The 24,897-nt window shown below is 44.8% G+C and overlaps 4 protein-coding genes across 9 annotated transcripts; 3 read left to right on the forward strand and 1 right to left on the reverse strand.

Annotated features, from left to right (window-relative positions):
* The first annotated feature begins 1,128 nt into the window (after nt 1–1,128).
* On the forward strand, nt 1,129–9,904 carry hps3 (HPS3 biogenesis of lysosomal organelles complex 2 subunit 1). 6 transcript variants are annotated; one of them, XM_088394749.1, is made up of 24 exons: nt 1,129–1,247; nt 1,608–1,675; nt 1,749–1,820; nt 1,980–2,073; nt 2,141–2,214; nt 2,343–2,555; nt 2,771–2,822; nt 2,996–3,078; nt 3,165–3,312; nt 3,410–3,560; nt 3,645–3,727; nt 3,926–4,097; nt 4,262–4,343; nt 4,467–4,624; nt 6,965–7,073; nt 7,155–7,369; nt 7,515–7,692; nt 7,790–8,023; nt 8,086–8,283; nt 8,358–8,552; nt 8,711–8,815; nt 8,892–9,098; nt 9,171–9,258; nt 9,383–9,904. In XM_088394749.1, the coding sequence occupies exons 2-24, from the start codon at nt 1,625–1,627 to the stop codon at nt 9,508–9,510; spliced, it is 3,090 nt and encodes a 1,029-aa protein (XP_088250875.1). In that variant the 5' UTR covers nt 1,129–1,247; nt 1,608–1,624; the 3' UTR covers nt 9,511–9,904. The 6 variants fall into 6 exon arrangements, with proteins under 6 accessions (XP_088250875.1, XP_088250873.1, XP_088250872.1 ...); XM_088394747.1 differs by having other exon boundaries at nt 1,140–1,247; nt 1,503–1,675; XM_088394750.1 differs by having other exon boundaries at nt 1,150–1,247; nt 1,590–1,675.
* Nucleotides 9,811–12,379, forward strand: LOC148388190 (uncharacterized). Its single transcript, XM_088394752.1, has 8 exons — nt 9,811–9,973; nt 10,165–10,297; nt 10,496–10,681; nt 10,833–10,886; nt 11,133–11,254; nt 11,436–11,610; nt 11,685–11,804; nt 11,984–12,379. The coding sequence occupies exons 1-8, from the start codon at nt 9,966–9,968 to the stop codon at nt 12,035–12,037; spliced, it is 852 nt and encodes a 283-aa protein (XP_088250878.1). The 5' UTR covers nt 9,811–9,965; the 3' UTR covers nt 12,038–12,379.
* A 287-nt stretch (nt 12,380–12,666) lies between these two features.
* On the reverse strand, nt 12,667–15,742 carry LOC148388191 (uncharacterized). Its single transcript, XM_088394825.1, has 3 exons — nt 13,266–15,742; nt 13,100–13,188; nt 12,667–12,672 (listed from the first exon to the last, which is right to left on the reverse strand). Exons 1-3 carry the CDS (start codon nt 15,703–15,705, stop codon nt 12,667–12,669), a joined length of 2,535 nt encoding a protein of 844 aa, XP_088250951.1. The 5' UTR covers nt 15,706–15,742.
* A 3,175-nt stretch (nt 15,743–18,917) lies between these two features.
* Nucleotides 18,918–24,283, forward strand: ttc14 (tetratricopeptide repeat domain 14). The gene is made up of 12 exons (XM_088394691.1): nt 18,918–19,448; nt 19,923–20,059; nt 20,256–20,455; nt 20,571–20,655; nt 20,813–20,942; nt 21,040–21,195; nt 21,262–21,333; nt 21,421–21,540; nt 21,612–21,734; nt 21,814–21,931; nt 22,551–22,660; nt 22,764–24,283. The coding sequence occupies exons 1-12, from the start codon at nt 19,315–19,317 to the stop codon at nt 23,620–23,622; spliced, it is 2,244 nt and encodes a 747-aa protein (XP_088250817.1). The 5' UTR covers nt 18,918–19,314; the 3' UTR covers nt 23,623–24,283.
* Nucleotides 24,284–24,897: the final 614 nt, after the last annotated feature.

The following is a 24,897-nucleotide window of genomic DNA, read 5'->3' on the forward strand; positions in this document are numbered from 1 at the left end:
GGATATTATATCAACAATGTCCAGCTCGTTGCTTCTCAACCATCCAGGATTAGCAGCGCATGACTTAGCTTGTGGACGCCATGGCACCATCATTGGCCAGACATTAAGTCAACATTAAAACAAAGCTCCTGATAGTTCTGATATGCTGGAATAGCGTACGGTTCGGGATTCCTCCTTTGCAACTCCACGTAAAGTACTAAGCAAATGGAGCAAAGTGGGAAATTGTGGTAGGTTGTTGCAAATTACAAACGAAACACTGTCCACAGCCATTAAATCAACTCCCCCGGACAGGATTGAGAGTTCGTATTGTGGTTCAGCATTGGATGAGGAGATAAAGATAACATGTCACTTTGGATTTGCACACAAATGGAGATGAGACAAGAGAAGTGTTTGTTATAGCTGAGGCGACAGAACAACAAGTCCTTGAGCTGTGCGAGTTTGAGTTGTGAAAGTCCCGCCATGACAGTCTGTCATTTATCTTAAGTGCGTCCAGTTCTGCCCAAGGTTGTTCTGGAGTCGTTTGAGAGATCAGGCTGAAGAAGAGTGACGGCCGGTGTGTTTGTTTTTGCGCCAAACAATGCGCTCATGAAAGCAGCAGGACGAGGGGAGGAGCAGGCACACTTTAATACGCAAGAACAGGACAGACACTTGAAAAATGGTATGAAGTGTATTTTGTACATCACATCATGAGTGTTCTAATACCAAAGCTGCGTGCAGTCATTAAAGTTTTTCCTCCGTGACTATTCACCACGGCTTGTCCTTGGCCAAAGCGCCTCCTGGCGTTATGAACAAAACACAATGCTGTCCTCCAAACTCTATAGCTGCACAATAAAGGAATCCTAAAATTGTACAAACACTGAAAGGGTGCTTATTAGGCCATGGGACGTAGTAGAATGAATAATCTACACTCAATTAACGCGCCTTTTACATTTAAAATTGAAGTGAGATCAGGAAAGTCCTCCAAGCTTTATAAGATTGATTCGAATGAACTGACTGACTATGGCTTTCAAGGGAAAAATAAGGCTATAGGAATATAAACAAAAAATATATCAGAAACAAAAAAAAAAATCTTCGGACTAAAAAAAAGAAAAAAACAACCGACTCAAACACACGGGAATGAGCCAATGAGGTTACGGGGGCGCGGTCATCGTTGTTGACATCAACTTCCTACTTTGCGGTATGAGAGCCTTCAACGGCAGCTTTCGATCATGAAAAGCGGATAAACACACAACCGCACAACGAAACAGGTAGACGTAGACGCGTCTTGTGTTTGTATATTGTAAATGCGCTCCTATCTCAGTCGACTGTGAGCTTAGAGAAGGTGAAAGGAGCTCAAGTCGATGGTTTTAGCCCCCGCATTCAGCTCACAAGACTGCAGCATGTGATATCGATTAGAGGAATGCAACACACAAGCACTTGTCTGTTCGCTGCACATTTGCGACAAGACGAGAATTACACGTCGTGCTTCTTCATTTACAGTTTAACGTTGGTTGCATTCCCAGGGGTATCCTGCAGATGAAAGTGAAAGTAGAACACCGATTTGAAAGCTCGCTTTCCACTTCGCCTTTTTTTTTTTTTGACTGAATCAGCTTTTTTGACTGAATCAGCTAACGGTGGATGAAAGATGGTGCACGTCTACAACTGCCACCCTTACGCCTCACAACAGATTGTGCAGGTGAGTGGAACTGGCCAACCTAAACGTCATTCATCATCATCATCATCGAGCTCATTGCTCCCCTTGTGACCAGGTGGAGCAGGAGCCTGGCTTGATCTGCTGTGGAGGCGCCGCCTTGTTTGTGGTTGCAACTGGGGGATGCAAGGTTAACTCTCTTATTATTATTGAAGAATTAACATATCATATACGCTGTCTGTAATTTGAGCCGCAATATTCTTAAACTTATGATATTCCTTTAAAATGATGAAAGAAAACCTCCCCTTTTTTGCCTGGCTGACTGATTTGCGACTTGTGTTGTCTTGAGGTGGAAGCCTACAATCTGGAGCAGGAGGGCTGCCCTCTCATCTGTCGCTTTGCTACCATGGGCACGGTCAGGAGCATCCTGTACAGTGACATCGGTAGAGCCCATTATTTCTTTCTCCACTCCAGCAACGAGTTCTCGTTGACATTGTATCACACATCTAGGAGACTACCTGGTCACGATAGAGGAAAAGAACAGCGCCACCTACCTGAGAGCCTACACCAACTGGCGTTACCAGGTGTGGCATTTGTCAAATAATTCTGTTGAAAGATAATTCTGCCGTTTTTTTAATAGTCCAAGTATTTCCCTATTATAGTGCCACACAGGAAGCTAACTTTGCCCTTGTGTCGCATGTGCCTCTCATAGGCCGAGGAAAAGGCTCGTGTCGGAGTGCGCTTGTTGGGGCACTTCCTTCGAGGGGCGTCTCAGCGAGGCGGAGCGCAGATGGAGATCATTGAAATCCCCTTATCAGAGCGTCCCGTGGCTGTGGCCTGTTGCCCGCTGACGGGTGACCTCCTGGTTGGCTGTGACAAGACTCTGGTTCTCTTTACATTGAGAAGACACAACCAGCAAAACACGGTCAGTGCAAAACCGGGATACGGCGTGTTTCACATTTTTTGGCTTTTGCTGTTTTTGTTTTTGTCAATCTGATTTCCTGTAAATAAAATGTTTGGTCAACAATGATATTGACTTGGATGAAAGATACTGAAATGAAAGATGTTCGCAAAGTGGACTATTTGTGATTTCACATGCTGTTTTTGTTTGAAATGTTTTCTTTGTGGTTTCAAACCCAGCCAAACGTACAACAGCCTTCAAACGGCCAGCAGAGCGCCAACCCGAGCTCAGGTAACACTCAAGTGTGTTTCTTTTGTGTCGTTAGCATAATTAAAGGACGTATCCATGGAAGCTTTTGAAAGCTTTTCTTTCCCTCTTCACACAGGACTTTCTCCATTGTCTACTTGTAAATGGATATTTGCCCCAAATTTTTCATTCAGACGTGTTTCGTGTTTTGCTTGTAGATCAGAGTTCAAACCAAAATGCGTCCATTCTGGACTTTGAACGCTCTGTCATCTTGCATCTTCCGGGAACGAAACCTAAACAGGTATGTTGAGTGTTTGTTGTACCCTTACTTCATGATGTGAGCTGCATCTTTGTCCATTGACGTAAATATCTCCTGCTTTCCTCAAGGTGGCGCTGTGTGCAGGATACGTAGCTGTGCAAGCGGAACTAGAGGTGCTGGTCCTGAAACTGGATGCTAATCATGAACCAAACGACCCGGTGCCAGAGGAGTCATCCGAAGCGCCTAAAGATGGTGAGGAGGATTCCATCCAAAAATGTGTGTGTCTTGACGACAAGAGTGCATGCTAATTGTTTTGATAACGCTTGCTGATGTTGCTAATGAGCTTGTTGGAATCCGTGTCGCGCGTGCGCAGATCAAGCTGAGGACCAGGTCGACTTCCTGCTCCTTCCTCGGCGCCAGGAGTTGCTGGGCGCTCGCGCGCGAGACTGCGACATCCCCGTCAGCATCGAGAAAACGGGGCTGGAGGACAGAGGACAAAACACCTTCTCCTATGTTCTCTTCAGGTGCGTGTGTATTGGATCGAGTAAGATTTTGAAAGCAAGAGTGAAGATTTCTTTGTTTGAATATCTTTAATATCTCGCCTGTAGGCGTTTTACTCCAGACTACTTTCAGGGCTGCGGTGTGGAGGAGACGCAGCTTCACTCCCTAAAACTGCAACCTTTATTCACAAGTTAGTTGAACGCAATCCAATGCATCACTGAGATGTGTTTAAAAAAGAACAGAAATGTTTTTACAATATTTATCTTTTTTAAATTTATTATATTATATTATATTATATTATATTATATTATATTATATTATATTATATTATATTATATTATATTATATTATATTATACTATACTATATGTGCGTCCTCGTCTCTGTAGGCGGCCAGTCTGCGGTTGAAGAACCAACTTGCGTGTTCTGCTTCTTCTCCCTTCCTACCACTGGCTACCTGTACAGCCTGAAAGGTGGAGTTGAGCTTGTCTCAACGTATCAGTATCCAGAGAAGGTCTTGGAAGCCGTCCTCACAGATCACCTCTTACACGTCATTACCAAGTGAGTCTGGGAAATGAATGCGCTCCTCACTTGACAGTGCGTGACATGTTTGCATGATATACTCGCGTTTGCTTTTCTGTCTCGTTTAATCCTGAAGGTAATCTCATAGAATTCTGTCACTGTTATGTGACTCACGTGCGAATGTGCGTCTGATTGTGTGTTAGGAGCGCACTGCAGTGCTTCACGGTGCGTTGCGCAGCAGTTGCGGCCCGCTTGGAGGACCCCTACGTTGATACCACAATGAGGGTACGAGTCTGGCCGAAAGAAAACACACAGGGAGATGAGCCACAGTCCAAAGACAAATCTGTGAACCTCAAAAATAGTTGTAGTGGGCGGATCCTACTAAAAGTGGCGTTTGCGTGTCGGCAGGCTTGTCCGCCCTGTAACCTGGAGGTGTGCGCCCTGAGGATGCAGCTGTTCATCGGCCTTCGCTCGGTGTGCACGTACGGCCGTCACGTCATCCTGTTCTCTGCCGCTGACGTCGACGCGCCAGAGGAGACCGAACGCAACGCGCAACGTCGAGGCCTGTACGTCGCTTCAAATCAAAACATCCATTTTACACTATGATGAGGAATACCCACAACTCATACCGACTATTCCATTTACTGTATCTATTTTATTCACTGTAATTGTGTGAAGGCGATGGCCTTCACACATATGTTATTCTACACCATTCTCTATTATTATTATTATTATTATTATTATTCTTCTATTTTATTCCCGCCACTTTTTTGTCCCGCTTCTTCTTCCACATAATTCATCCGATTCACTCCGTTCCACTTTTGACGTATTCCAAATATTCACGAGATGGGCGCTTCCATTTTTCTCGTTCCGAAAATTTTCCGATTTCCCAAAATTCGCGAATTTACGACAAATTTTTCCCCATTCATTCTCAATGGCAGATTCGACACTTCACATTTACGTCATTCCCCTTTTAAATTCACCTCATTCAGCACATTCAAACCACATTCGGAATGATTCTCGACATTCCCAAAATTCCCAAATTCAAAAATTTCACGTTTTCTCGTTAAAAATTCCGACAAAATTTCACGAAATTTCGTTTTTCACCTCTAATTTCTACATTTTTCGACCGATTCAACCCGTTCCAACTTCCAACTGTTCATCTTTTGCCTACCTATTCCACAACTTCCCACTTACAAAAAAATTCCAAATTTTCAAATTTGAAATTCAACCAAATTCTTCGTAATTTCGTTTTTCTACTCTAATTTCTACATTTTTCAACCGATTCAACCCATTCCAACTTTCAACTGTTCATCTTTTGCCTGCCTATTCCACAACTTCTCACCTATCAAAAATTCCAAAATTTCAAATTTGAAATTCAACCAAATTCTCCAAAATTTCGTTTTTCTACTCTAACTTCTACGTTTTTCAACCGATTCAACCCATTCCAACTTTCAACTGTTCATCTTTTGCCTACCTATTCCACACCTTCCCACTTACCAAACTTTCCCAAAATTTTATTTTGAAATTCACACCAAATTCTACAAAATTTAGTTTTTTCACTCTAAATTCTACATTTTTCAACAGATTCAACCCATTCCAACTTTATTCACTTTGGTCACTTCATCCTTACCATATTCACCCCTTCACCCCCACTTCCACTATGCTTACACAATTCAACCCTTGACCCCCACTTCCAGTGTGGCGGCCATCTTGGATTGACCCTGAAGTGCTCCCAATGAACCTAGAATGAACCGGAAGTGCCCCAATTCGAACCGGAAGTGACCTTAGGTAAACAGGAAGTGACCTCAGGTAAACCGGAAGTGACCCCATATCAAACCGGAAGTGACCCAAATCAAACCGGAAGTGACCCCAAATGAACCGGAAGTGACCCCAGGTAAACCGGAAGTGACCCAAAATCAAACCGGAAGTGACCTTTTTAAACCGGAAGTGACCTTTTTAAACCGGAAGTGACCCCAAATAAACCGGAAGTGACCTCAGCTAGACCGGAAGTGCCTCTTATCAAACCGGAAGTGACCCAAATAGACCGGAAGTGACCCAAATCAAACCGGAAGTGACCCCAAATGAACCGGAAGTGACCTCAAGTAAACCGGAAGTGACCCCAAATCAAACCGGAAGTGACCTTTTTAAACCGGAAGTGACCCCAAATAAACCGGAAGTGACCTCAGCTAGACCGGAAGTGCCTCTTATCAGACCGGAAGTGACTCAAATAGACCGGAAGTGACCTTATTTCAGCATTAACTGATCTAAATAGCTACATTAGGCGCTAACTTTTGCATTTATTGTCCGATTGAACCCGTTTCAACATTTTAACCCCAAAAGTGAACCTCCTGAAGCCGTTTTTTTCGTTTTGTTCCAAATTTCAAAAAATTTTGGCGCAATTGCTTTTTCTTTTAATTCCCACTCATTCTCTATGGGGATTCAAGATTTGCTCTAACTTCTACATTATTTAACCGTTTCAACCCGTTCCAACTTTCAACTGTTCATCTTTTGCCTACCTATTCCACAACCTCCCACTTACCAAAAATTCCAAACTTTCAAATTTGAAATTCAACCAAATTCTCCAAAATTTAGTATGACACTTCTATTTTCCACATTTCTCAAGAAATTCAACTCATTTCAACATCATTCGGCATCATTCCCCAAGAAGTGATTCAAAGTATTCGCCTTCACACGCAATTTCTCCAGAAATTGCATTTTCTAGTTTTATTTGATATTTGTGTCGATTGATGTCTCTAATGATGCGGCATTTTTTTGGTTATCATCTTAAAGTCTGTATCAGAGCCTTAGTCTCATTCCTTTATCTACTTCGACCCAAATCTGGGGTCAACTTGTTCTTTTTGAGTATATTTCCAATTTCCTGTCTGTGTGCCCTTTGACTTCAGGAGCAAGAGGTGGACTGCGTCTGCTCCCAAGGACACCGGTGTTGTCGGACATGGATGGAATCTCTATGTGGTTGAAACCGTTCCTCCGCTCACTCTCTACCGAGATATGGTAACGTAGAGGCAGTGACTTGAAATGCCGCTTTCATCAAAACGTGCAAACTTCTTTGTTTTCCATGCGTCCGTTGCTCAGGTTGAATACAGCCAGCATTACGCGCAGAACAATCAACAAGCGCAGAGCCTTGGGCACCTCCTGAGCGAAGCTCATCTGCTGCTCCGTGCGGCCTCGCTCCAGCCTCGTCAGCCGTGGTGGCGTGGCGGCGGCCCCGCACACGGCCGTCCTGACGAAGCAGAGTTAGAGGAGGCGTTCAGGGAGAACTGCGCTCAGCTGGCAGACTGTTTCAGCAGGTGACACTTTCTCACGTCATCTTATCACACTCATTAATGTATTGGCGCCACTTGCTGAAAAGAACTAAATGCTAGCGTCAAGACTTGGGATCAGAAGGACTTCATGAGCTCTTAAAATTCCGCTCTTATGTTGTCATCACCAAAGGGGAAGCCAGAGACACTGTCACCAGGCGCTGCCTTACTACAGAATGTCGGGCCTATCGGTTATCGACGTCATGGCCAGAAACCGCCCCCTCCCAAGCAGCCCACACACCTACGGCCCGGGCTTTTTGTTTTACCTGAAGCATTTCCTTTTAGAAGAGACCGACCTGCATCTCACTCAGGTAATGCGGACACGCCACAAAACAAAAACTGCAGATGTGAGCCACACAGTTAGCTTATTGTGTCGTCGCAACAAATGCATCACTTTTGTTTTCCTAGGAAGCGGCCGATGAGGTCATCGACATTTTTAGCCAATCAGAACCCTCCCAGCTTGTCAGCGTGTGCGCCAGCCCAACTATGGTAAATGTAGACCCTCACCGGACACTTCAAATCTTGCAACATCTGGAGGACAGCGCAGGCGTGTCTGTTGCGCTGACAATCACCATGGCAACCATGACGCTGCGATTGGATGATCTGCCACAGTACACACAGCTGATGGAGAGACATGCCGAGGTGAGAGGGTAGGGAGTGGTGGCGAATGCGGTCCGATTTCACAACCGTCTCTGCGTTTTGAGATGGTGCTGGTGTATGGCTTCATCGAGGAGCCAAGGCTGCTGCTGCACGGCGGAGGTGGAGGCCAGCACGCTGACATCTGCCCCACAGCGTTGAGCCAACAAATGGTCAAGTCCCAGCCTGGCCTGCTGGTGGCGTCCATGGTCGCGCTGCACGAGAACAACAAAGTTCACCTTGAGCAGGTGGACCGAATGTTTCAGGTAGCATCAAATCGTCACAACGTTTGTTGTCAGAGGCCGGCCCAGGGATAAGCACCGTTCTCATGCGCATGTAGACGCTGGGCTGTGGAAACAGCTTGCAGGTGGATTTCTGGGAGGCGACGCTGATGGCGTCATCACAACAAGGTGTCATTCAAGAGCTTCTCTTCCGATTGTCGTCAGTCTACATCGAGCGACTGATACACACGAGCACAGACAAATGTCTCCACAAACCTCCAACACGGAAGTCGTTGAAGAGTGCTGACGATCTGGTAAAGTTGCTGACATTTTTTCTCCTCAAAATCTATAGATGGAGAAAACAATAACACTTTGAAAACGTGTTTTGCTAAAATATTCAAATACAACTTTTTGGTCAGACTAATGAAAATAATTATCATCTTCAAAAATCTGTGTGGTTGGTCTGTTTCAGATCAATTCCTGTTCCCATTACGGTGCTTTGTATCCCTGGCTTTTTGTTCTCAGTCCACTTCACGGGACCAACTTTCAACATCAGGAGGCGTTACACAAGATGCAGGTAAGAATCAACAGTCTTGCAAAGTGTGTCTGCATTACCGGTACTGTAGGATCAGGCCACTTTGCATTCTCTGCAGTCACTCCTCTGCGGACCGTCGCTGTCTGTGGGCTCAGTCACACCCTTGTTGGAAAGTCTGCCAGACAAAACCTTGTGGGGCTTCAGCCTGCACATCCTGTGCGCCACCAGAAGAGGGCAGTATGACCGCAGCATTGAAGAGCTTCTGGAGCGATGCCCGCAGGCTATTATTGCCTACGCGAATCACCACTTGCAAGATCAACACATGGTCAGTCTATAAGAGTGCCAGTGGATGCTGTGGGTTTACTTTGCTTGCTCATGAAGTGTGCCCAAACTTTAGGATTTGTGGTGGAAGAAGCTGCTCCCAGAACTCTGCAATCGGACAAGAACCGCGTCGGACAACAGGATTCTGTTGGCGGCTCTCAAAGGTACAGACGGTTTATTAGCCGCAACATGTGTCTTAAGCGCACTCAATACAGAACTGTATGCAAATTCAAGATTGCGTAATGTTTGAGGATTGAGATTTACTCCCATGTTCATTGATCCCAACAGAGACGCTGGTGGTTGTTGCAATGGAGACAAGTCCTGCAGAGTTTTTGGAGCTCATACCTGATGACGGAACAGCTTCGTACTTCTTACCTCACTTGTTGACCTGCAGCCAGAGACACTTATTGGCCTAACGTGTGCATGCAAACTCTTGATCATGTTGGCTACAGTTGCTTTAGTTGCTGTTTACAGTATGGGTGTCACAAACACTGCCAAGTGGTCACGCCGTCGGTTTTGTCTTGGAACGGGCCTGCGGGCTACTCTTGCCTCTTGGGGGCTGCGCCTCGTTGCTCATCATTGAAATATATCATGCAAACATTCAGTTGCAGGGTGGCGATTGGGTCTGAACACTTAACATTATGAAAGCAGCACATGTAGGAGTTCCGACAGTCACAAAGGTCACCCATGTTGTTTTTTTAAACTTGTAAAAGGTCAACATTGTCCAATCGGAGCTGTGCGATGAACAGACCCTCCCCTGACTGCTTCTTGGCCAATAAATGGAAAGGCATGAATATAAATGCAAACCAATCAAGGCTGGAGAGTTGCTGCAAGAGCTCAGCTGGGGTGATGAGCTCATGCCTCTGTCAGAATGGAAAGGTATGTTCAAGCAGAGGAAACCACAAAAAGACATGAAATGAGTTAGGAGTCAAGAAAAACGCATGAAGGATCCAACTTGCAAGGTTTTTAAGTTTTAAGGTTTTAACAAGCTAAGGAATAAGTTGTCAGTCTTGACAAAAAACAAAGCTAAGCACTTCTCGGGCTAATCAGCTGAAGTTGTTGCAAATTAGGATGAAGCCAAATGAAAGGAAAGAGACTTTGCTGGCCGTCAAAGAAAACATTGAGATGCAATCACTCTCTTTCCACAAAACCCGTGAAGTGCTTCCAACACAAGAGCTGGAGGAAGACCATTGCGCTTACCAGGTACGAGCTCACTGTTGCTGCTTTCAATAAGAAATGTCCAATTGTGGGAAATATCGCAGGCTGACATTGAAATTGATAGAATAATAAGTTGTTACCACCAAAAAGCAAGCCAATAAAAAAAAAAAACTACCATCAACACAACTAGTTGTCGCTACTGTCATTTCTTTTTTTATATAATTTTATTTTTTGACGCTGAAGAACTTGGAGCATCCTCTGGTCGTCATTTGTGAGGAAGAGCCAATACTGGAGGTTGAAGCCCAGCAAGATGGAGTGCAGAAGTCCAAACCTCAACCCAACATGGTGACCCCATCCAGGGAAAGTGCAAATTGTGGAAGCCGCCCCCCTCCCCTTGTCTTCATGGAGGACATCGAGATAGAAATGGAGGTAGCGCCATGTGCTCATTATGTAACCTTAGCACATCAATCCAAATTTCCCTTTCTCTTTGAAAGGCCTAATTGCTCGCAGTCTTCGGTCATGTTATTTTCTCTGTAGAAGGACAGTGCTGACTTGCTAAATTTTTTCTTTGCTGTGTCAGGTGCTTCCTCACCTCACAAAGTCCAAGGCTCAACTTGTGGGGCTCATCACCCCGGTAACAACTGTCTTTCCTTTTTTTTGGGTTTGTTTGTGTGATTACTTGCACACAGTATTGCACATGTGGACTTCTGATAATCTAATCTAAATCCAAAGGAGCACTCGTGATGTCATCAGTCAATCAATGCAAATTGTTGTCCATTGTTTTTGTGACTTGAACGTAGCAACTCGGATATTTTTTTTTTTATTTCATATTTATTTGCGTCGAGGAACCAAATTGATCTTGAACAAACACCTCTTGCAGACATTTAGCTGCAAAGCGAGCCGAATGAAATGGAAGCCGCTGACTCCTCAGCAGAGCGGCCTGGTGGTCAAAGATGTTTTCTGCTTGCCCAGAGGCCTCTACGTTGAAGGAGAAATCGGCAGGTGATGAGATGAAATCTATCCAATATTTCTCGGCGACGTCCATGAATAATCCTCATGCCTTGAGCGAGCCCTGTTGTCAATTCCATATTTTTATTAATTTCGACTGAACGTAGCAGTTCCCATATTGTGCCAGCTGAGACAATAAAGATGGATAAGGTGTTCTAATTCTGTGTCTCCACAGGAACACAGCACCACAAGGCAAAGCGCAAGCTGCACTTTCAGCCATGGGACTGACTGCCCGGATCACCATTGATCGCGCGTGGTCAGCCAAACAGATGGCAAGTCGGTTGGCGGCGCTTTTCCGAGGCCGAGTTGCGAAAGAGGCCGGACAATGCTTTTCCTTCTCGTATTTAAAGGTACGTGGGTCATCTACGGGGATTTGCTTTTAGGCTTTCGAATTGAATGAGCAACCACGTGTTTGTTTTTGCAGTGCATGCAGCAGGTTCTCTTTGTCCCGGCCACACCTATGGAAGGCTGGACTGGAGCGCAGGTCCTCAGGATCTCAGGACCGGGGGCGCTTTATATCCTCAGCCATCATGACCACCTGCAGGTCAACTTTTTCTTTGGGATTTTTTTCCATTCAAATGTGGGGGTTGAAATATCCTGAGTTTTCAGAAGAAGAAAAAATATGAATATAAAAAAAACCCTCATAGAACACCCCTACATTGAAAGAAAATATATTTCAAATTGTAGATGGACCTTGTTTGAGTGACTTTGTCTTACTTGTAGGCTGCCACTGCTCCCGGCTGCGTGGATGTGGCTTGCGGACCTGAAACGCCATAATTGGTGGCCCAATTTCTGGCCGCATCTCGCCAAGCATACGAATGATGCCTATTTGCTGCACTTTAGACAGCTGTGGCACCTTTTGCAAGTGCTGGGAGATAGATAACAGGAAAAAAAAAAAAAAAAAAAAAATTCATTTTTTGTATCAATTTTTCATGCAATGATGCCCACCTGAAGGCAAGTGAAAGGTGTTTGCAGACAAGTGTGTATATCAGCATGATTGATTACAAAAAAATGAAATTCACCAGAATTTTAAGTTGAGGTAGTATGAATTACTAATGTTTGTTTTTTTAGTCTTTTTAATTGTTCTTAAAAATTAAACTTTTGAGTTGACCAATATAATCTGTGATTGGTATTTTGATATAGTAATTGCACCACATGGGCATATCAGAGTATGAGCTATTTGGTGAATTTGTCACACACAGTCTTGGAGGAAGATTTTTGATAGTTTTCCCCACTTTTATGCAAGAACCACATGAGACAATATGCCCATTTTACGCTTGCAAGTGGAGAAAGTCATCATCATCACCCTACAGAGGAGCTTGAAAGCAGTCTAACTTTTGCCTCGTGCAAGAGACTATTTATTGAGCGAAAGCGGGGTGGGGGTGAGAGTGAACATGTTTTGGGGGTCACCTCTGCAAATTGGTTAAGCAAGAATGTTTCCACATCATTTGGAAAGTTTCAACAACTGCAGGGAATGTGGAAGGTTTAAACGAGTCAAGGTAAGGTGGAAGGTTTTAACAAAGTTAATTATTCTAGTCAACATTCCAACATAATCATACAATCAAAATAATTTGTCAACCCTAACAATTTTATTCACACAGACGCGCGCAAATAATCATCATGCTTTGTTTTGCCATAACTTGTATGGATTCTTGACGATCAATGCAGCAGTAGTAGCAAAGCTTTAATGGGCCCTTTTTTGAAATTGAGTGACGTTGATGGTGTAAGATGCTCCCCTCAGAAGCTGCTCTCTGAAAAGCTGTATCGAACAAAGTGAAAATTCCAGTACCCTATATACTATAATTATCTATATTGCTGATGCACATAAATTCCACTTACCGCTTCAATAAATTCAATGATGTTATCATTGCTAATCCCATCAACCACTTTTAACTTCATCTTCATATGGACCAGAAACCGAGGCCCGGCTGGAATTGAGAAACGTAAACATAGACACAAAAATATCAAAATGATGTCATAAAAGGAAGTCAAAGGAAATACTCACCTTGCATAGTCATGGTTTTTGTAGATGCGGTTGTTGTGTTGGTTCTGGACATGGTTGTGTTTCGAGGGTCTGGACTTGCAGGAATCGCAGGTGTGCTTGGCAGTGTTTTGGAAGTTTGGGAAATGGTTCTATACGTGTTTTGGTGTGTGGCGACCATTGCCGTATTTGGTGTTGTCATCGCAACGCTCGGGATTGCGCTGGTTGTGGATTTGGTTGCGTTTTGAGTTGCCGTGGTCATGCTTGTGCTTCTTCCAAGTGTGGACAGGCTCGTGTCTGGAGTGGTTGTAGTCAGGGGTCTGTTTTCCACGGTTGAGGATTGTGTGGCGCTCGGCACTGTCGTTGCTGTAGATGTGGCTGGACTTTGGGATGCTCCATCAGGACTTGTGGATCTGCTATGGTTGAAGGTTGTGATGATCACGTTGGTCTGTGTTGTTGCAGGTGTGCTGCTGGGCCTTGTATGAGTTCTGGAAATCACAGGTATTCTTGTCACTGTTTCAGGTGTCAGGGACATGGTTGTATTTACGTTTTCGGGTGTGGTAGGTATTGTTGTGACAGTTGACGCTGTTGAGAATGGCATCACGCTAGGTGTAGATTTAATGTTGTCTTGTGGCGTGATGGTGATCTCCGATGTATTACTTGTTCCAGATGTGGACGTGGTTGTGTCAGGAGTTGTCGTCATCATGCTAAGTGGAGTCGCAGCGCTTGTGGACACCCTTGTGTTTAGAGTTGTTGTGCTTTTTGTTGCAAGTGTGGTGGCCATTGCTGTGCTTGCTGTTGTCATTGCAGTGCTCGGGATTGCGCTGGTTGTGGATTTGGTTGCGTTTTGAGTTGCCGTGGTCAGGCTTGTGCTTTGTCCAAGTGTGGACAGGCTCGTGTCAGCAGTGGTTGTAGTCAGGGGTCTGTATTGTGCGGTGCTTGGTACCGTTGTTGCTGTAGATGTTGCTGGACTTTGGGGTGCGGTATCAGGACTTGTGAATCTGGTTTGGTTAAAGGTTGTGATGATCACATTGGTCTCTGTGTTTGCAGGTGTGCTGCTGGACATTGTATGAGTTCTGGAAACCGCAGGTATGCTTGTCACTGTTTCAGGTGTCAGGGACATGGTTGTATTTAAGTTTTGCGGTGTGGTAGGCATTGTTGTGACAGTTGACGCTGTTGACATTGGCATCGGGCCAGGTGTAGATTTAATGTTGTCTTGTGGCGTAATGGTGATCTCCGATGTATTACTTGTTCCAGATGTGGATGTGGTTGTGTCAAGAGTTGCCGTCGTCATGCTAAGTGGCGTCGCAGCGCTTGTGGACACGTTTGTGTTTGGAGTTGTTGTGCTATTTGTTGCAAGTGTGGTGGCCATTGTTGTTCTTGCCGTTGTCATTGCGGTGCTTGGGATTGCGCTGGTTGTGGATATGGTTGCATTTTGATTTGCCATGGTCACGCATGTGGTTTTTCCAAGTGTGGACAGGCTAGCGTCTGGAGTGGCTGTGGTCAGGGGTCTCTTTTCCGCGGTTGAGGATTGTGCGGTGCTCGGCACCGTCGCTGCTGTAGATGTTGCTGGACTTTGGGATGCGCTATCAGGACTTGTGGATCTGGTTTGGTTGAAGGTTGTGATGATCACGTTGGTCTGTGTTGTTGCAGGTGTGCTGCTGGACATTGTATGAGTTCTGGCAATCGCAGGTATGCTTGTCACTGTTTCAGGCATCTGGGACATTGTTGTATTTACACTTTGGGCTGTGGCGACCAATGTTGTGCTCTCCGTTGCCATTGCGTTGCTCGGGACTGCGCTGGTTGTGGATTTGGTTGCGCTTTGAGTTGCAGTGGTCACACTTGTGCTTTTTCCCAGTGTGAACAGGCTCGTGTCTGGAGTGGCTGTAGTCAGGGGCCTGTTTTTCACGATTGAGGATTGTGTGGCGCTCGGCACTGTCGTTGCTGTAGATGTTGCTGGACTTTGGGATGCTCCATCAGGACTTGTGGATCTGGTATGGTTGAAGGTTGTGATGATCACGTTGGTCTGTGTTGTTACAGGTGTGATGCTGGGCATTGTATGAGTTTTGGATATTGCAGGTATGCTTGTCACGGTTTCAGGTGTCAGGGACATGGTTGTATTTACGTTTTGGGGTGTTGTGACAGTTGACGCTGTTGAGATTGTAATCGGGTTAGGTGGAGATTTAATGTTGTCTTGTTGCGTGATGGTGATTTCCAATGTGTTACTTGTTCCAGTTGTGGACGTGGTTTTGTCAGAAGTTTCCGTTGACATGCTAAGTGGCGTCGCAGCGCTTGTGGACACGCTTGTGTTTGAAGTTGTTGTGCTTCTTGATGCAAGTGTGGTGGTTTTTGTTGCGCTCATTGCAGACATTGTTGTGTTTGATAGCTGTTGGCTTGCAATGGTCATAGGTACGCTTGTCCTTGTTGATGACATGGTTATATTTGTGTTCTGGCGATTGGTCATGGTTGTCGTTGCTATCGGAGCACTCAGGATTGTGCCGGTTGTGGGAATACTTGTGTTTTGTGGCGTAGTGGTGATGCTTGTCATAGATGTGTTTGTTGTTGCAGATCTGGAATCAGTCGTGATTGGACTCACTGCAGTCATGGGGCTCTTTGTTATGCTTGAAGATTCAGCGCTTTTTGGCACTGTCAATGATGTTGGTGGGGCGGTTTTGTTTTGGGATGGCGGTGCTGTTGTAGGACTTGTTTGCATGGTCGTGGTTGTTGTTGCAGATGCTGCGCTTGGCACTGCACTCAATGTCGAAACGGTTGTGGTTGCTATTTTTGTGCTTTGGGTAATCACAGGTATGCTTGTTGCTTCAGGTGATATCGTCGAATTTATGTTGTGGGCTCGGGTTGTCATTGTTGTGATTGTCATAGTCTCTGTTGACGTGCTTGGCATTGTACTAGTTGTTGAAATGGTTGTGTTCAATGGGCTCGGGGCAGCAGTAGTCACAGGTGCACTTGTCATTGTTTCGAATGTTTGGGATACGCTTGCAGCTGAGCTCTGGCTTTTGGAAGCCGCTGTTGGGTTTTGGGTTGCTGTAGTCACAGATGCGCTTTCAGCTGTTTGGGCTAAGATTGTATCGAGGATTGGCTTTGCACTAGTCATTGTGTGAGCTGTTGGTATTCCACTCGGTATTGGGCTAGTTGAGGATATAGTTGAGTTTTGTGGGGCTGTGGTGATGTCAATCAAAGATGTCTTAGCTCTTGCAGATGAGGACATGCTAGTGTCCTGAGTGACTTCAGTCACGGATCCGTTTGTTGTGGTTGAAGAACCTGTGCTTTTTGGCACGCTAGTAACTCTTGCTATGTTTGTGCTTGTGTTTCCAGTCCTGGAAATTGTAGATGCAGGATTTGTAGATTTGATTGTGTTTGGGGTTGTTGTCATGGTTTTGCTTCTGGTACCTGGTGTTGTACTATTTGTGGGTGTGGTTGTGTTTAATGAGGTTTGGGTTGCGGTAGTCACGGGGATGCTAGTCATCAACTTAGGTGTTAACAATATGCTTGTATTGGTATTTTGTGTTGCACTAGTCATGGTTGTGATTGATGTGGTAGTTGTAGCTATACCAACAGTGGTAGTTGTGATAGTGGTTGTCATCGAAATGTTTTTGGTTGCTGATGCGATCATGGTTATGTGTGGAGCTGCTGTAGTTGTCAGTCTGTTTGCTGTCGTTGAACATTCTGAGTTAGCTGTGAATGTGGGTGTCTTTTGGGGTGCAGAAGTTGTGGATGTTATGGCTGTTGCAGGACTTGTGGATATGGTTGTATTTTGGGATGTTTGTGTTGTTGCAAGTGTGGTTCTACTGATTGTAACTGTGGTTGTTTTTAATGGGTCTTGAGTTGTTGCAGGCGTTGTTCTATTCAAAGTGTTTTTTGTCGTGTCTGTGGAAATGATAGATTCGGTTCTCAAATCCTTTTCCATGGTTGTTGTTCCACATTGGTGGGAAACAACTGTTGTATTGAGCTCACTGCTAGTGTTGGTTAGAATCCCAGGCGTGGTCGCGTTATCGTCTTCCAATGCTGCTGCAATGCTGGTTCCTGCAGTCATGGTTGGCTGAGCTGAATCTATAACTGCGGTAGTTTGAAACTGAGTCAGACCAATGTCTACATGAATTATATCTATACAGCAAAAACATGTTTAGTCGATTGGCTGTTAAGTCTGAGAGTTTGCCAAAATATAACTATCATAAACCCTGACCAGACAGGCCTCTTAAATAACAAAAACAAAAATTAGATTGAGAAGTTGACATGTAATAAAGACTAGGCTACGCTTTAGTGTTGAAAGTAGAGTGCATGTTCACAGACAAGTTCTTTGTGGAAACATGTTTGTGCCCATCACATTGATCTGTTTGTTTGTTTGTTTATTTATTTGATCTATTTAATTAATAGTATTTATTATTAACCCATCTATTTAATTTAATCAGATCTATTGCCTTCCTCTCTTTTGTTATTGATTTGTTTGTGTCCGATGTTTATATTGTCTATCTATTTAGGTATTTAACTTCCACCGAGGATCACTAATCTATCTATCTATCTATCTATCTATCTATCTATCTATCTATCTATCTATCTATCTATCTATCTGTCTGTCTGTCTGTCTGTCTGTCTGTCTGTCTGTCTGTCTGTCTGTCTGTCTGTCTGTCTGTCTGTCTGTCTGTCTGTCTGTCTGTCTGTCTGTCTGTCTGTCTGTCTGTCTGTCTGTCTGTCTATCTATCTATCTATCTATCTATCTATCTATCTATCTATCTATCTATCTATCTATCTATCTATCTATCTATCTATCTATCTGTCCGTCCGTCCGTCCGTCCGTCCGTCCGTCCGTCCGTCCGTCCGTCCGTCCGTCCGTCCGTCCGCCCGCCCGCCCGCCCGCCCGAACCCGCCCGAACCCGCCTAGTTTTCTCAAGTGATTTTGTTAATCCTTTCAGTCATAAAGATAAGGCATCTTTCAATTTTGTGCTAAACAAACTACAAAATGCTTGAAGCAAAACGTACCTTGAAAAGATGCATACAAATATCCATGGAAAAAGACCCAAAAGAGGATTTTTCTCTTCATCTTCATGGTGACAACCAGGTTAGGTCTCTCCAGCCAGAATAAGTGTATTATGTTCATTTCCAGGAATGATTTTGCTTTTTGCTCTTTCCTTGTTCATGCTCCACCCTCAGCTTGGGTGCAAGGGGTGTTCAGAGGGAGGCTGTAGATCTTTGAAACTCAAATCCCTAATTTGAAAAAAAAAAAAAAGTTAAACATTGTATGACCTGGCAATTGACCCTTATTACCCAGTTGGTGTCAGGTGGCTAGTAATAAGCAGACAATACACTGAACTTAATCAACAAGGAACAAATTCCCACTAAGGTTGTCAAACTGGTTTTGAGCACATCGGTATGATTTCAACAAACCTCCTCATCAATTTTGTTTTTTACTTTGAAAGTTAATTAATATTTAAGGGTCTGAGACTTCCCTAATTCTACTACTCAAATGTGTGTGTTTTTTAAATAAGCTGATTATACAAGTTTGTGGGTTTACCGATATACTTTTGGGTTTTTTGTTATTTATTGTGTTTTTTTATGATTATTTACTTTTATTATTATTTTAATTTTGGTTATTATCAAATATTATTATTTCGTTCCTAGTGGTGATTTGTTTGACACGACAATTTGTAGTGTAACACAGTGTGCGCATGCTCAGTGGTATGGTATCTTGTAGTTCCGTAGACGTTTAAGTAGAGAGCACTCATGGTAGCTGTGTGGTGGGAAAAAAATGCCTTTTTTTTCCCCATTCGGGGTAAACTATAGTCTTGGCGAAAACGTTTATTATCTGACTTCTGTTTTTTCGTTTTGTTTTTACAAATGTAGCAAACAGGCGCAACCCATCGTTCTGTTTCCATTGCTTGGAAGTTTGCGTTTGCACCGCTAGTAATCGTGTTCGCTAGATATACAGCATTGCTCATTCCAAATCAGACGGCTCGCTCGCTTTATGAAATTCCCTTCATATCTATTGGGCATCAATTGTGTCTCTGTCGATTTATTTTCCCGAGTAAAATAATGTAAGGCATCGCTGCCTTTGCGCATAATGGACAGAGACTTGTTGAGGCAGTGTCTGACGTATCACGGCGAATCATTGTTCAACACCTTGAAATGCGAACAAACCGAGAACCCCGACTTTCAAGCGGTGGTGGCTGACCTGTGCAAGACTCCATATGAGAGGTAAACCGCATTTCCAGCCTCCTATCGATTTCTGCACGCCTGAACCGCCTTCATCTCCAAAGCTTCCAGTTTTTGCTGCCCAAAGGGAATCTAAGCACCTGTGCCATTTCTCTTTTCTTATTGTTGCTATCATCTCTAGCCCTTAACATCTCATCTCTTGTGTAGCTTCCCTTAATACTGTACTTCAATCATGGAATCAGCCTGACACTTCTTCACCCCACCCTCTTTCCCCTGGATACTTGAAGGCGTACATCTTCTCCTTGTAAACGCACCGTGACTGTCCACCCTTTCATTAACACATATATTCTCCACGGAGTAATGATGACAATCTTAATGATTGATACAGAAGATTTATAATTTCCTCTAGCAAAGCACCTTTCTGTTAGGCAAGGGACGACGAAATATCGTGTGACGAAATGTAGCTCCCCGGGTTCAAATGATATCCTGTCAAGATGTCTTTGTGGCCCTTGACAGAAATGGCGAAGAGCAGAGCAGCCCCCTTGTGGAGCAGTTCATTGCTCGCAAGGCTGACATTCTTTTCAGTCCGTCATGGAAGACTGCAACTCCGAAAGAAGAAGAAGAAGGAGGAGGAGGACAGGAAGAAGTGGCAGGTTGTCCACACTTTGCACTTCATTTTAAAACAATTTCACTATTTCAACAAAAACGATTCAATATCTGCAGATCTTATCCTGAGTCTGATGTCATTTTTAACTCGGATATAAAAATTCAGCGGAATTAATGTGCGTGGTTAAGTGTGGAGTGTGACTTCTTGTGGCGAGTACCTCAGAATTGTCTTGTCTTTTGCAGAGGCGTATGCTGTCATGCCACCGCTGGAGTTATTCATGGAGGTGCCTTTTGAGGAGAGAAGGGCTATGCTTTACCGGGATTTAGAACCCGGAGACATCGTGATGGGGAGGATCAACAATGTTCGCGAATACGGCTTCTTTCTCACGCTCATTTGCACGGCAGGAGGACTGAACAGAGACATCGAAGACCTGGAGTTGTCCGTAAGATAGCAGTCAGGCATTATACACAAGAAGCGATCGGTGGCAAGCGCTGTAGTGGCAAGGTGGCGGGTGACGAAGCGCTCCTCACCGCTGCATTTCTTGTTTTGAACCCTAGGCTCTTTGCCACATTAAAGAAATCCCTTCAACCGGCAGCCATGACGATCCTTTGTCCTACTACCAGATTGGCGACTTAATCCGAGGTGATTCTTTTCATTTTGTTGATACGTGTTGCACTTAGCAATCAAGCAAATGTTCACATGTTTGTACCCTAGCTTTTCAAGTTGGCTTTTCCTACTGTTTGCCAGCTATGTAGACAAAATCATCAAAATCTTTGTTTTTTTTTTCTTCTTTTTTTAGCTGGTGTGAAAGACATTGACCGCTACCAGGAAAAAATAACGGTTTCCCTTATGCAAGCGTCCATTTCTGCCAGATCAGACTGCATCCAACTCGGAGTTATGACCAGGGAGGAGCTTCCCGTCCAGTACGAGTAAGAGCACCGAATAGCAATAACATCCAAACGAAATGCAAATCAACGTCGACAAAAAACATGACGTCAAATTACTATCACGGCACCCTCGACGCAGGCGTAGCATTTGCGCGGCCAGTGACACCAGCAAGACGTACGAGCGCATACTCAGGTGTTGCCATGGCTACCATAACCCCTGTGTGGTGGACTACTTGCTGGAGAAAATTGGCGTCAGTGACGTCCATCCTCCGTCGATGATGAGAGGCCTCCAGAGGTAAATGTGTCAGACGGGCATTCCTCACGCACTGTAACGATGTTGTCACGGTTCTCGCCTCGACAGCAAACTGTTTGAAAAGGACGATTTTGCCGCTGTCATCCGGAAGCAGCAATCTGCATCCTGGGCCTTGAAATGGTACAAGACACAGCAGCGTCTCCTGCAGGACGCCAACGACGCATAATGACCTTTGTGTCCATCCGCCCCCCCCCCCTCGCCTCACAGTGTTAAGGTAGGCGTGGACCACTTCAAGCAGGGTCACCATGTGGAAGCCATGAACGAGTACAACAAAGCTTTGGACATCGACACCAATAATGTGGAAGCCCTGGTAGCACGCGGAGCTCTGTGAGTTATTCTGAATTTATTTGAGGCAAAAACAAGATTGCTGATGTATTTGAATGGGGTTCCATTCTCAGGTATGCCAATAAAGGCGTCATCATGAAGGCCATATCGGATTTTGAATTGGCCCTGGAGACCTGTCCGGATCACCGCAATGCCAAGAAGTACCTCTGCCAAACACTGGTTGAGAGAGGAAAACAGTAAGTTGGAATTAACATCATCACCCGGAGTGCCTCAAGGGTTGTCTATCACATCACGTCAAGTGTTTCTCCCGCGTAGACTTGAGGAGCAAGAGAAGCTGGTGACAGCGGAAGGAGTGTACCGAAGAGCGCTTTCTCTAGATGACGCCAACACCGAGGCCCAGGAGGCCCTGAAAAAAATCATGCAGACCATACAGGTGGGTGGCCGGGCCTCAATGCGCCGGCTCACTCGCTTGCTCACTCCAACAGAGCTTCATAGCTGATCTTACCACATTGTTTTATTTTTTGCAAAGTGGCATATTTCATCTGGCCAAGCTATTTTTCGAGTCCATTCTTGGCAAATGTTTTTTTTCTGCGATTTTCCCCATGCGGTTTGTAATGCTGATGAGATTTGTGTGTGTGTGTTTGTGCGTGTGTGTGCGCGCATCTGTTTGTGACCCTGGGACTTGACCTTCCGACCGACACGGCCTTTGTCCCGTGGGGCGGGGGGGAATGAACCGTGGAACACAATGACGCCGCCTCCGCTTCCCATTCTGATCGTCAAACGGTAACATTGTGACCTTTTGTCTCTGCCTGTAACTCCTCAAACGTGTGTGCCGCTGTCCGTTTCTTGGACGACGCCACTTTTCTATGGTAAACACATAATCGTAACCGCGTCCTCTGCAAACCATGTGCACGTTTTCTGCGTTGGGCTGTGTTTGACATGAAACAACGCAATTCCATCGATGGATTACATGTGATGGGTCACGGCGCTTTTACTTTCTCTACGAATGGCCGATGTTGCGCCTCAAATTGTCTCGCCTCGCGGCCATGAAGAATTCAATTCGCCTGCGGGAAGAAGCGTTGGCGAAGGAAGTGGAGGAAAAAGCCAAAAGCAGTCAAAGCAGCGCTGAGAAATTGCGTAAGATCATGAAAGACGAGAAGAGGTGAGTTCTTTCTTTCCCTTTGAAATGGATGCTGCACCTGGACAAATCTGGGCAGTAAGTATTGGACCCCATCAAAAGTCCTCAGCGTCTTTCTTTTTGCTAGGATGAAACGAAAACGAAAGAGATCCAGCTCATCTTCGTCATCCTCTACCTCTGGCAAATCCTCCACCTCGTCATCGTCCTCTCGCCGGAGAGCCAAAAGAAAGAAAAAGAAAAAGCGCAAGTCGGCACGAGAAAGCAAACGCCATCGCGGCGGCAGGAGGAAGAGCGAAGAGGGTAAGCGTGCCAAAAAGCGCAAGGAGAAAGAGGACGAGGAGTCGGAATGCTACTCGCCACCTCCCGATACCGCCGCCACCTTTCTCCACCAGAAGCCCTGGGAGGCTTTCGAGGAGGGGGAGGTTGGCGCAGGTGGAGAGCCCAGTAGGAAGGCCAACGAAGGTGATGGCCTGAGAATCTGTCTCTATTCTTTGTCATCGTCCTCCGAGGAGGACAAATGCTCGTGGCCGTCGCGCGGGGGGAGCCAAAGAAAGGAAAGCAGGAGCGTCAGTTCAGACCGAGAAGGCGGGAAAAATAAGAGCCGAGGCAACGGGGAACAAAGAACGACCGGTTGGCCCAAAAGAAACAGCTTAGACGAGAGGAAGCGCAGAGTTTCTTGCTCGTCGTCTGAGTCGGCCTTTTCCAGAAAACCCTTTCAAAGCAAAGATCTTTCCCGGCGCAATTCCTTCCGAGGCGATGACGAGGAAATGCAGGCGGAGAATGGCGGCACTAAGGCAAAAGTTGAAGCCAGTTGGAGCCGGTCCAGTCCAGCTGAAGTCCAAAGCGAGCAGGAGGAAGAGATCTCGCTGCCCGAAGGGAAGTCCAAAAAAGACCTTCCGGCAAACCTCTTGCAAATCTTTAACCAGATTGCCAAGTTTCAGAAAGAGAAAGGCATCGAACCCAAAAAGGGCGCAAGCTCCATGTGAAAATGGCAAACAAGTACCAATGCACTGCACAACTCACATGGAACGAAAACCTTTCTTTTTTTTTTTTTTTTTTTTTTTTACGCATACATTTGATTATTGGTTCCCTGCAGTCTCTTTCAACACTTGGTGGAAAAGAGTAGCGTCTATTTTGAGAGAGGTGCTTAGAAATGTCAGGTGGAAATTACAGGGAAAAAAAAAAATTGAGCCATTGAACATTGCATCGTCATAGAGAGCAACACTTTAGATGGGTCGGTAATTTGGAAAGATCAGATTTGTGAAAAATATCAAACCAAATTCGAACATAGATGCTTTGATGTGGTAAAAAAAAAATGCAACAATTGACAGGCCAAGGTAAGATGGCGCCTGCCAAAGACGGCAAACGTGAATGAACAAAACGTGCGCAGAACCTTTTAGCACCAACGGTGCCTTCGAGTTGGGCAAGATTTGTGACTGGAAAGAAAGTGAAAAGTTTTGTCCATATGTGCTCATTGGCAACCGGTTCATGGTGTTTGTTCCCAGTCAGTCAGCTTAGAAAAGAAAATTGATTGCTGGGCTCACATGGTGCGTTGTGATGACAAGGTAACCAATCTTGGGCCATTTTGGTTGCCCCCACCCCCAACAGATGTAACCATTTGAATAAAGTCTAACATGAGGAGCTAGACATGATGTCATTGTTTGTTGAAGAAATCCAAAACATGTTCAAATGTGTGCCAGACGAGTTTTCTTATTGGAAATTCGGTCAGTGGAGAGCACCAGTCAATAGTGCGCTCCATATTTGCTTCATTAACCACTTGTAGTTTTTTTTACTTCTTTAGATGGCCCTCTCTGAATCGAAACATTACACTGACACCGAAAGCCCTTGATTTCAATTAACATTGCTATCTAGAGGAGTCACAAAATAAAACAACTGTTTCATAAAATAAATTTGAAGCTTTGTTTTTCATTAGAAAGTGGACGTTTTTTTGTGCCTGCAAGAACAATACAAAAACAGCATATGTTTGAATGACCCTTGACTTAATCGATGATCGCTGTTTTCCAGAACTGCATGTGAGTTTTTTGTTAGCAAGATTAAAAAAAAAAAAAAACTGCGTGTTATTCATGAAATATTGCGAAAGGCTCGTTCATGAAAACCCATTCAATTTTGGTGAGGATCCAGCGAAAGGTGTGAACATGACAATTTTATACTGTCAACAACCAACGATGGTGCAACAGTGGTGAAAACCTGAGTCACGGCAAAACTCCTTTGAGTGTGTTTCGAGTGACTTGCGTGAGCTC

The sequence above is a fragment of the Syngnathus floridae genome, chromosome 13, assembly GCF_059516105.1.
Source record: "Syngnathus floridae isolate MCC-2025c chromosome 13, RoL_Sflo_1.0, whole genome shotgun sequence".
NCBI classification, from domain to species: Eukaryota; Metazoa; Chordata; class Actinopteri; order Syngnathiformes; family Syngnathidae; genus Syngnathus; species Syngnathus floridae.

What these genes read in the sequence shown, in the direction of transcription:
- hps3 (XM_088394749.1), top strand. Translation starts at nt 1,625, where the DNA reads ATGGTGCACGTCTACAACTGCCACCCTTACGCCTCACAACAGATTGTG. An exon ending in GACACAACCAGCAAAACACG is followed by an intron (nt 2,556 to 2,770) that starts GTCAGTGCAAAA and finishes TTTCAAACCCAG; the next exon opens with CCAAACGTACAACAGCCTTC. An exon ending in GAGCGCCAACCCGAGCTCAG is followed by an intron (nt 2,823 to 2,995) that starts GTAACACTCAAG and finishes TTTTGCTTGTAG; the next exon opens with ATCAGAGTTCAAACCAAAAT.
- LOC148388190 (XM_088394752.1), top strand. An exon ending in AAGACCATTGCGCTTACCAG is followed by an intron (nt 10,298 to 10,495) that starts GTACGAGCTCAC and finishes TTGACGCTGAAG; the next exon opens with AACTTGGAGCATCCTCTGGT. An exon ending in GTTGAAGGAGAAATCGGCAG is followed by an intron (nt 11,255 to 11,435) that starts GTGATGAGATGA and finishes GTGTCTCCACAG; the next exon opens with GAACACAGCACCACAAGGCA.
- LOC148388191 (XM_088394825.1), bottom strand. Translation starts at nt 15,705, where the DNA reads ATGACCAATCGCCAGAACACAAATATAACCATGTCATCAACAAGGACA. An exon ending in AAAAACCATGACTATGCAAG is followed by an intron (nt 13,189 to 13,265) that starts GTGAGTATTTCC and finishes TCTCAATTCCAG; the next exon opens with CCGGGCCTCGGTTTCTGGTC.
- ttc14 (XM_088394691.1), top strand. Translation starts at nt 19,315, where the DNA reads ATGGACAGAGACTTGTTGAGGCAGTGTCTGACGTATCACGGCGAATCA. An exon ending in TCGAAGACCTGGAGTTGTCC is followed by an intron (nt 20,456 to 20,570) that starts GTAAGATAGCAG and finishes TTTGAACCCTAG; the next exon opens with GCTCTTTGCCACATTAAAGA. An exon ending in CTGGTAGCACGCGGAGCTCT is followed by an intron (nt 21,541 to 21,611) that starts GTGAGTTATTCT and finishes TTCCATTCTCAG; the next exon opens with GTATGCCAATAAAGGCGTCA.